A 10955-nucleotide genomic window follows, 5' to 3' on the forward strand; every position below is an offset into this window, starting at 1 on the left:
TATAATGCATATTCAAAAAATAAGGGAATGAATGTGAAATGACACCATGTTGATATTATCATGCAATGAACCTGTTTAATTTACTTGTGGCTTCAAGTGTGATTATGATTGTGATTGTGCATGCTGTTTGTGATTGTTGGTAGGCTCGTGTACCACACCTAATACAGGATAACCTCGATTGTCACAGGTATCATGTCTAGTACATGATATCGCTTGGTTGGCTCGGGTACCATGTTTGGTACCTATTATCGGTTTTCTCGAGTACCACGCCTAATATAAAATATCATAGGTTTACGGATTATCATTGATTGACTCAAATACCATGCCTGATACATGTTTGATTTTGTTTTGAATCCTTAAGCAGATCTGAATTTGCATGTTGAACACAGTAAATTATGTCTTGAGGATCCTAATTGAGTGGTTCGGATTACTTGAAAGATGAGTGGGACTTAGTGATGGGTGAGCGTAATTGTCTGTTCCTGTCTCATGTGATGGTTAGGACAAATTGATGATGTGGGTCCCATATTAGGTGAATTGTCTAGAATTTTTTCATAGTTCAAAATATGTAAATTATTCAAAATTCAAGAGAATATTTGATGCCTTTTTGAATACTTCTCCTGCATTTAATGATGTTCTTAACTATTTTATATTTTCTAGTAGAATAGTTTAAAAATAATTAAAAAGATAAGAGTACAAAAAAATAACCTCTAATTTATGTTCTTAAATATTTTTTATAAAAATATATTATATTCCAACAATTCACTTAATATTAATATCAAACAGAAAGGAAGTACAAGATAAAAAAATATATCTCGCAAATAATTTTTCCAAGTCTTAACTTTTGTCGTCTTGGATCCACACTCAAGAATATTCAACTCTTTGTTGCATATATCCGGCTTCAGTAATTCCAAATGACATCCGGCAATAAGGTCTTTTTTGATAGGTGGGTTCTTCTGAGGAAAAATACATATGTATATATACACCATGCATATGTACACGTTTGCATGTACACGTGTATTACATTCGTACGCATATACCAACACCAAAAATCCTAAAAGGAAGACAAAAAAAGTAGCCATGTATCCATGCTAGATGGTACATAGTGGTCAAATAGATAATTCTAAGCAACAACCAAATATTCTTATTAGTATCACAAATATATATTATAATTCATTTTAGTAAAATTATTTTTTTTATAAATTTTTAATTTTTATTTTTCACATGACATATTTAATACAATAAATTCAAAAGAATTTTTTTATTTTTCTTAAACTCAACTTAAATTAACCAAACAAATCGAAAGGGGGAAGTAGTATTAAGTGACGTACACCTAAAAACAAAAAGTACAATATGAGAGAGTGAAGACATAATTTTATCATTGAAACAAAAAAAAAGAATAGGAAAATTAAAGAACATTTAGGGTATGTTTGGTAGGAAGGAAAATAAATATTTTCCTCAAAAATAAATTGTTTTCTTAATTACTTATTTTTTGTTGTTTAGAAAAATGAGAGTAAAAAATATTATCTCAATAGAATTTATACGCACTCTAGACAATATACTCTGTGCGGGTGTGGGGTGGCGGCACAAATAATCACTATAAAATTCTATTTATTAAACTAATTTTATTCTATTCCTATCAAAAAAGTCATTCTTTTTATTTTAAAGAAAAATTATTTTCCTCAAAGACATCGGGAAGCCTGAATAACATTTCCCCTGCCAAACACACTCATTATTTAAAGAAGCTTTACAAGTGGCCCTGTTTAGCTCCAATGCATTGCTCCACTATAAATATGTGTTCACTTCAACCACCAAAACTCATCTCTATACTTGTGGTAAAAAAGGTTTTTTTTTTAAAACTAATTATTATCAATGGAGTTGTTCTTTCTTTCTCTTCTTGTCATCTTTTTCTTGTTGGTTTCACTCTCCCTTCATCTTCTCTACTTCAATAAAACCTCATTAGGCTTGTCCGGGAACCTACCCCCGGGCAAGACCGGATGGCCATTCATCGGAGAAACCCTCGAGTTTCTCTCGACTGGTTGGAAAGGTCACCCTGAAAAATTCATCTTAGATAGAATGTCTAAGTATTCCTCTAGTGTCTTTAGAACTCACCTTTTGTTAGAAAATTCAGCAGTCTTTTGTGGTGCTCCCGGTAATAAATTCTTATTTTCGAACGAAAACAAACTCGTACAAGTATGGTGGCCTGATTCTATCAACAAAATTTTCCCATCTTCGATTGATCAAAACAAAACTAGCATAAATGAACAAGGCATTAGGATGAGAAGATTGCTTCCGAATTTCTTCAAGCCCGAGGCTCTTCAACGTTACGTTGGGATCATGGATTCAATTGCTCAACGCCATTTTGAGTCATTTTGGGAGAATAAGAGCCAAGTGCTAGTCTATCCTCTTGCGAAAAGCTACACTTTCTGGCTGGCCTGTAGATTGTTTTTGAGCATTGAAGATCCTGAACAAGTTGCTAAATTTGCAAAACCCTTTGATGTTTTAGCTGCTGGATTGATTTCTATCCCTATCGACTTGCCGGGTATTAAAATGTGTGACCATTTTATATAAAAATTTAAATAGTTAAAATAGAACACATTTTTATTTATTTATTACTCTTTGTCTTAATTGGTTTATGTGATATATGCAGGTAAGAAGAGTCTCATCTTTTTTATCAATATAATTTGATCACTCAACATGATGTTTTAATAACAATAGCGTGGATTTTTAAATATGTGATATATATATATTATATAAATTATGTTATAACATTTTTGTCTATAGTAAAATTTTTAAATTTTGTGATCTCAAATATGTCATATTATTTATATAGCAACAAAAGTTTCTCATTAATGCAAAGTTTATATTCTTAGATGTTTTCAAATACAAAACTATGACATTCTTTCTGAAATGAATTGCTAAGGAAATAATGTCCTACATAAATTACTCAAAAAGTGGCTAGTCGAGTATATCTTTAATTAATATGCCTTTCATGTGCGTAAGTCGCCTCAACATGATGTTTTAGTAAATAAAGCGTGACTGTTTAAACATGTGATATATATATATATATATACACACATATTGTCTATAATAAAACTTTAGAAATTTATGATCTCAAACATGTCATAGTATTTATATAGCAACAAAAATTTTTATTAATGGAAAGTTTATATTGTTAGATGTTTTCAAATACAAAACTATGACATTCTTTATGAGATGAACTACTAAGGAAATAATGTCCTACATAAATTACTAAAATGGTGGCCTGTCAAGTATATCTTTAATATGCTTTCCACATGCGGGCCTAACATAAGTTATGTTTAACACCAGGAACGTCGTATAACCGTTCGATCAAAGCATCAAATTTGATAAGAAAAGAGCTTTTGAGGATCATAAAGCAAAGGAAGGTGGATTTGTGTGAGGGAAAAGCATCGGCAACACAAGATATATTGTCACACATGCTAATGACAAGTGATGAAAATGGAAAGTTCATGCCTGATTTGGAAATAGCTGCTAAGATATTAGGGCTATTGGTTGGTGGACATGACACTGCTAGTTCTGCATGCACTTCTATTGTTAAGTACCTTGCTGAACTTCCGCACGTTTATCAAACTGTCTATAATGGTAAGAGTCCATTAACATTAATTTTTTTGTCTTATATGCATCATTTCTCTCAATTATAATTATAGTAATATTCAACGGCGAAATTAGGATTTTAATTTAATGATTTATGAATTTTATAATGATATATATATATATATATATATGCATTCTACGAAGTACTAGCTCCGTCCTGAATATTATATGATATAGGTGTAGTTTCCTTTATATAAAGATACTAGCTACTTTCCGTTTTAATCGTTTGATTGGGACTTACACTTTAAAACGAGCCTTATAAAGTTGTTATAATTCTAATAAATTTCATAATCTTACACTTGTGAATTTTTTAAAACTCTAATAGAATAAAGAGTTTTACTACATATATATGATCCATTCCTTACACGATCACTTTTAAAAGATGAATAGCATACAAAATGAATCAATATTTTCTAAAGCTCTATTAGCATACACAATATTAATATGTTGCTCAATTAAATATTTGCTTATGACCTAATTTCTCAACTACTAATTACCGACCACGATTAGCTAGCTAGCCACCCTTTTTGTCTCTATTGTTAACTATATATGAATTATGATGAGTTATCGCGCGTTACATTTTTATGTATACCCTGATAATCTTGACAAAGCTTTTCATTTGCACAAAACATACATTTAATTTGGCCAAATTAGTCCTTTTTATTTGTCTTATTTTATGTTACATGTCCTTGGCAAATATACGTACTATGAATTGTGAGATGAAATTGGCCGCAAGGAAAAACATAGGTTGTATTTCTAAATAAATATTAATTAATTTTCTATCTAGGAAATAATAGTTTATTTAAAGATTTATAAACATATATTTCCTCCATCCCAGTTTATGTGACACATTTGGAATTTAGTTTTTAATAACACACTTTTGTGATAAACAGAGCAAATGGAAATTTCCAAGTCAAAATCAGCAGAAGAATTATTGATATGGGATGATCTTCAAAAGATGAAATACTCATGGAATGTGGCATGTGAGGTTTTAAGACTTGCACCACCTCTCCAAGGTGCTTTTAGAGAAGCCATTGTTGATTTCATGTTTAATGGTTTCTCGATTCCCAAAGGATGGAAGGTATTAATAACCTTATTAATCTTCAATAATTTCTTAATTTTATGCATATTACTCATCAATTTTATGCGATAAAATAATACTAATATACTAAACAATTTTTTCATTAAAGAAATAGAACTTTACACACTATATAACAATAAAGTCATTAAACTTTACACATGACGTACAATAATTAATAATATAATTATAAAAAAAATTTGAACATGTATTTGATTTGAAAAAATTAGAAAAAAAATTTCAGTAGAAAAAATTCACCTAAAACACACTGGTCCAATGTATAACTAAACGCACTTTTGAAGAAAAGAAACAAATATCCAAGTCCAAATGGGTAGGTACAAAAGAGAGAACTTAGTGATTTACGATGGAAAACACTCGTGTAACAAAAGCCAATTTAGTGACTTTACTATGTTATCGTATAAATTAATAATCCAATGACTATACATGAAATAAATAGGTCCAATTCATTTCATTAATATATTTTGTAAATTATTTTAATACGTGCTACGTAAAATTAATAATGCAGCTATATTGGAACTCCAATACAACCCACAGAAATTCAGAATATTTTCCAGAGCCTTTAAAATTTGATCCATCAAGATTTGAAGGATCTGGACCAGCTCCTTACACATTTGTTCCATTTGGAGGAGGTCCTAGGATGTGTCCTGGAAAAGAGTATGCAAGATTAGAAATACTTGTATTCATGCACCATCTTGTTAAAAGGTTCAAGTGGAACAAAGTAATTCATGATGAGAAGATTATTATTGATCCAATGCCTGTTCCTGCCAAGGGTCTTCCAGTTAAACTCTACCCTCATCAAGTTTAGAGAATATAATTATATGGATTTATGATTAATATACTAATCGAGACATATGACCTAGTGATACTGATGGTTTCACACGATTGATGTTGCTTTAATTTAATGTCCTTTTCCATTTGTATTTTTTTTTTCTAATTTTTGTTTTTGAAAAAATTATCTAATTCGACAAACATCACTATCATATCTGCTAAATTCCACTATACTTAAAAATAATTACATAATCTCTTGCTCTTCCCCTTTTCTACTCCTCTCTCCCCCACCCGCTCTCTCCCTTCTTTTTGCTCTCCTCCACCCTCGCTCTCTCCCTCTCTTCCCTCTTTCTCTCCCCTCTTTTTGCATAATGCTGATGGTACTTTGAGACAATTAATTTGCATATTTTGATACTAAATAGATGTATTTATATACGGATATACTGATGAATGTATCAGGGAATATTTTATTATTATATATATATATATATATATATATACATGAATCAATGCACAAATACACTAGATATTTAATACTGAATACAATAGTGAAATTGATATCGGATGCACTAAATGAAGTTGATATCGGATACACATATACATGAAATTGATACTGGATACAAAGATACATGAAATTGTAAAACTCAGATACATTGTGAAACACATATATAGAAAAGTAGAGGGACGAGAGAAGAAGAGAAGCGAGTGAGAGATAAGAGAGGCAATACATTCGCTAGATATAGTGTATCTAGAGGCAAATATAGTGTATCTATAGGTAACTCAGATAAAATATGTAATTATTGAATGAATCCTTAGATTAATTAGCACATATAATAATGTGCTTCATGAAAGTTGCTCTCTTTTTCTATATCTACCTAAGTTCTGTGATCTACAGGAAATTTTTTGGACGTGTGTAATTCTCCGGCGTCTTTTTCTTATGGTGAATTTATACCACTAGATATAGTGTCTTGTTTATTAATAATATAAAAAATTATGTCAATGTGAATATATAAGTACAATCAAGGATGGTTGGACCTAACCTTACCATACCAATCATAGTTAATGAGGTAATGAACATCTACTAATTAAGAATCATGAAGGAAATAATATCTAGAGAAAAGTAGATATTCTTGATCGTCATAATATTTATAATACACTCTATGATAATATTACAAATGATGATTCTCAAGTAAAGCATCAAGTAAAACTAGATGTTAAAGTTGTTGATACTGTCATATGATTTTGTTTTACCAACCACATTGATAGGTGCCTTGAAAGAATTCCTCATGAGTCATTGTGCCATCCCAACTATGTTACCTTTCATGAGTCTTTTTTTAATTTTATTGCTTTCACTTCTTTGTTTCCTAGGTGAGAGATCCCTATCCCTAACCACTTTATCAATGCATATATCAAACATATTATCTTCCTCACCCTAATAAAAAATGTTCTTGTCCAAATCAAAAATATTAGCATTAGTTGAACTAAGTCTTAACGTTGAGGTCCGTGACTCATTTTTGTTTGCAATCACACTTTTAGATACAAGTATTGAAGCTTCAGAACATAATTTTCTATTTGAAGGAAGAGGTGAAACCTTCACTTCTTCATCAACCAAATCAATGCAAGCTAAGAGAACTTTTCTCCCTTAAGATATTAATTTTCTCATTTGCACACTGTCCAACCTAGTCCAAATGAGACTTTCCAAAAACATTCACAATATTCATATTGTCAATGTAAATATGATTGATTGATTCAGCTTTGGTTCATCTTATCCAATTCATTTAAATTCTTATTTAAATTAGAAAAAGACTACTTTCTTAATAGTATTATGACTTGGTGATACCTTATCAATAGGCACTTTTTGTTGTAATGACTAATTTTGTTGGTTCTTGTTAAAGTGTGGCACTGTATTATAAAAGGACTGACTTTTCTTCGGGTAATCATGATAGGTGTGATCAAGACTCTAATTTTGGATCGCGACATTATTATTATTTATCGTCCAATTGTTTATTATCATATGGATAGAAATATAGTAGTTGTCCGATCAATTCACGTTCCTTCTTTCACAAAATAACACACTTTAAGCTAATTTCGTCTTACACATAATCAAGTTAGAATATTACTCTTCATTAAAATAAATTAAGCTTCCTAAGGGGGTGCTGGTTTAATGTAAACAATAAATAATAAAATATACCTCCATTTGTTTAATTCATAATTTTGAATAGCTTACAAATTAAAGTGTAACGACATGTTTCCATCATTATGGATTAGCCAATGAAAAAGGAATTTGGATCAGAAAACTTGTAAAAATTAACTTGGAAATTTTGAGCCTAGGTCAGACTTGGACGAAATCTGAGTCAGGTGAGATTTTGGATAATCTGACAATGAATGAGTGATTAAATTATGAGTTTGATAGCTTGAGTTGATAGTCAAAATATTAAGGAGCATGTACATCATTACGGAATCGAATTTGGGCTAGTAGAACTCCCCTAATTGATCTTGGCATAAAAAAGTTATTTTGGAACATCAAGGATGAGGGGTTGTTGCAAAATGGCGGCCTTAGAACTCAAATTCTGAGTTTCTATCTTCGTACAACCCTCCACATCGGGATTATTCCCTCTATGGAGGGCTGGTCCGTCTATGGCAGGCCAATCACGAACAAAAAAGGAGAAAAGTTCAAAAATGTTATTTTTCTGCAAATTTTGTTTTTGGGGAGCAAAGGGATACATATGGCAGTTTCTTCTCTATTTTCCACCAATTATTGTGCTAGCATAAGTTAATCATTTCTCTAACTTGTAAATTGATCCCTAAATATTAGAATCTATGTAAATTCTCTCCGGGGAGGATTTTGGCCAGAATTAGTAATGAAAAAAAGCCCTAGTTAGGGGAGATGATCATGTAAGTGACCAAGAGTTAGGATTTTTGTATAATTTGTGTATTGTTGGCCTTTGTACATTGATTCCTTTTTTGTTTTGTTTGTTTTAGACTATAAACAAGCCAAGAGACTTCGAAAAGGAAAAATTCCAGTTCTTTAGTGTTCCAAAGGCTTGTTTCGAGGTAGGTGGTAGTTTATTTCCTGTTTGCGTTATATGTGCTTATTAACTGTAGTTGATAGTATTGTGTGAATGTATGTGACTAGGAAAAGATGTAATGAATTTAATGAAATGACTACTGTGATCAATTGCATGCAATGAACCAGATACTTGGTTGTGCAAGTTTGCGAACTACTCATTATTGATTGTAATTGTGATTTTGGTTGTTAGACTAGGTACCACACTAGTAGATATTAGATCGGGTATCATGGCGATACATAATTGGATCGGATACCACACTAGTACATATTAGACCGGGTTTCAAGTTGATACATATTGGATCAGCTGCCATGTCGGTACGTACTAACAGTTTGGGTATGGGCTCCATGAGAGGAGCATTGTTGACTATTGTATTTGATATTGATACTGTGAAACTGTTATTCCTTATTAAATAATTATTGGTAATGTATTTCTGTATATGCATGTCTTTACTACGTTGTGGTTAATTGTGTATTATGTACTTCAGGACTGGTCGCGTGATCCTATTAGTACACCATTTTTATGTATACTGATACTGCACTTGCTCTTTTTTTGTTGAGCACAAGATATATTCAAGCAGCTGCTGATATGCCTCAGTTAGGATATCAGTAATTAAAGAATTCGAAGGGTAATCCAACTCTTTCAGGTTACCGTGTATTCTTCCCATTTTTCTTTCGGACTGAGACTATTCCCAAACTCTATTTTATATGTTTATTTTCGGGGTTGCATCCCCTTATATTAGACCTTAGTTGAGAGTTTTGGTAGAATGACTTTAGGGTTCTAGGAGATTGGCTTCTGCATTATTTGTTTGGTTGATTAATTTTCTTAAGTTTATAGGAACTCAACTCAAAACAATTATAAAATTTTTATTTCTACATCTTCAAATGCCAATTTCTATGTGAGGGTGTTAGTTTGGGGTATGCTATTAGTTCTCCCATTAGAGGATTAGTGTTGGTGCCACACATGACCCGATATGGGTCGTGACAAAGGTTGAATCAGATCCCTAGGTTTGTTGATCTCGTTGTACCAGAATGAGTCTAGCTAGGTTCGCTTTTCAAGGAAGGGAAGGCATCCGTGCAGGTAGAAAAAGGCGGAGGTCAAGCTATGGGCACAAGGAGGGTAAAGTCTTTCATAACGGTACAAAGACGTTCATACTTTTCTTCGAGAGGCTACTGGACTTTAGGAAATCTCTCTATCTTCTTCTCCCTGTGTGCTATAACTTGATTCCAATTGGTATTTTGTTATCCGAGTTGGTATATAACTTTTTTCACTTTGTTGTCCACAGATGGTTAACACGTGATACAATGGTGTCCGACTCATAGCGCCATTAATCAGCCAAAGTTGAGAATATTCCAAAAGAAGGGAGCACGACAGAGGCCGGGGAATGGTAGAACCCGCTTAGGGTGAAGCTCAAGTTGAGAATATTCCAAAAGAAGAGGCCCCTCCCGCACCCAGGTTGAAACAGAAGAGAACATGATGGTAGAGGTTGAGGAGGATGCTAGGCAAGAGGAGCATGCAAAGGCTGAGGCTGTAGGACTTGCCCTTTTGGACCCAACTATAGCTCCCCAGATTATGACTTTTTTGAGTGAGTTGGTTGGCTCTAGAGACATTCCCATCGTGCTAATTTCTAAAGCACCAGTCACTTTTCCCATTGCCACTATTGTCCCTCAGATGGATGGAGCATTGGGCACTGATGCCTTCTTCCATCCACTTCGGGGACTAGTGATGACTACCACTAGGCATAAGACCCTAATAAGTTTTTTGAAGCTGAAGCCTCTAGTGCTTAAAGGTTTGAGAGTGAGAATGCCTACAAGTTCATCCTAGATAGGTATTAGAGACTTTACAAATTGGGCATAATACACCAACATGGAGTTGAATTTGGGACTTTTCAGCTTTAAGGTGAGGCTAAGCAGTGGTGGAGAGCCTTTGTGGAATATCGATCGCCAGTTTTGCCTCCACTCACCTAGGTTCAGTTCCGTTCCTTATTTTTGGAGAAATATGTGCCCGGGACTTTGAGAGATTGCAAGAAATAAGGATGAGTTTATGGATCTTGAGCAAGGTTGCATGATCGTAGCTTTTTTGATGCTAAGTTTCATGTCTTATCTAGATATGCTACATAGTTAATGACTACGGAGGAGTAAAGGATCCATTTGTTCGTCAAGGGGTTAAATCCTAAGTTTCAGGTATTTTTTGTTAACATGACCTCGACATATAGAATCTTTAATGAAGTGTCAGAATTTGTGAAGAAAGTGGAGAGAGGAAGACGGGATGGGCAGGCCAAGGCTTTGGATAAGAAGCCTAAGAATATAGGTAACTTCAATGGTTCTTACTCCAAAGGTTTAGGTAGGACTACATTTGCAGCCCGACCAATTTAGTCAGCCATTCTC

At 32.9% G+C, this 10955-nt stretch overlaps 1 protein-coding gene across 1 annotated transcript; it reads left to right on the forward strand.

The window, feature by feature from the left end:
* The first annotated feature begins 1869 nt into the window (after positions 1–1869).
* Positions 1870–5537, forward strand: LOC129893123 (beta-amyrin 28-monooxygenase-like). The gene is made up of 4 exons (XM_055968617.1): positions 1870–2539; positions 3328–3621; positions 4527–4714; positions 5238–5537. The coding sequence occupies exons 1-4, from the start codon at positions 1870–1872 to the stop codon at positions 5535–5537; spliced, it is 1452 nt and encodes a 483-aa protein (XP_055824592.1).
* Positions 5538–10955: the final 5418 nt, after the last annotated feature.

The sequence above is a fragment of the Solanum dulcamara genome, chromosome 6, assembly GCF_947179165.1.
Source record: "Solanum dulcamara chromosome 6, daSolDulc1.2, whole genome shotgun sequence".
NCBI classification, from domain to species: Eukaryota; Viridiplantae; Streptophyta; class Magnoliopsida; order Solanales; family Solanaceae; genus Solanum; species Solanum dulcamara.

Excerpts from the sequence above, each read along its gene's own strand:
- LOC129893123 (XM_055968617.1), top strand. The coding sequence starts at position 1,870 with ATGGAGTTGTTCTTTCTTTCTCTTCTTGTCATCTTTTTCTTGTTGGTT. Across the intron at positions 3,622-4,526 it reads TTATCAAACTGTCTATAATG|AGCAAATGGAAATTTCCAAG; the intron begins GTAAGAGTCCAT and ends TGTGATAAACAG. Across the intron at positions 4,715-5,237 it reads CGATTCCCAAAGGATGGAAG|CTATATTGGAACTCCAATAC; the intron begins GTATTAATAACC and ends TTAATAATGCAG.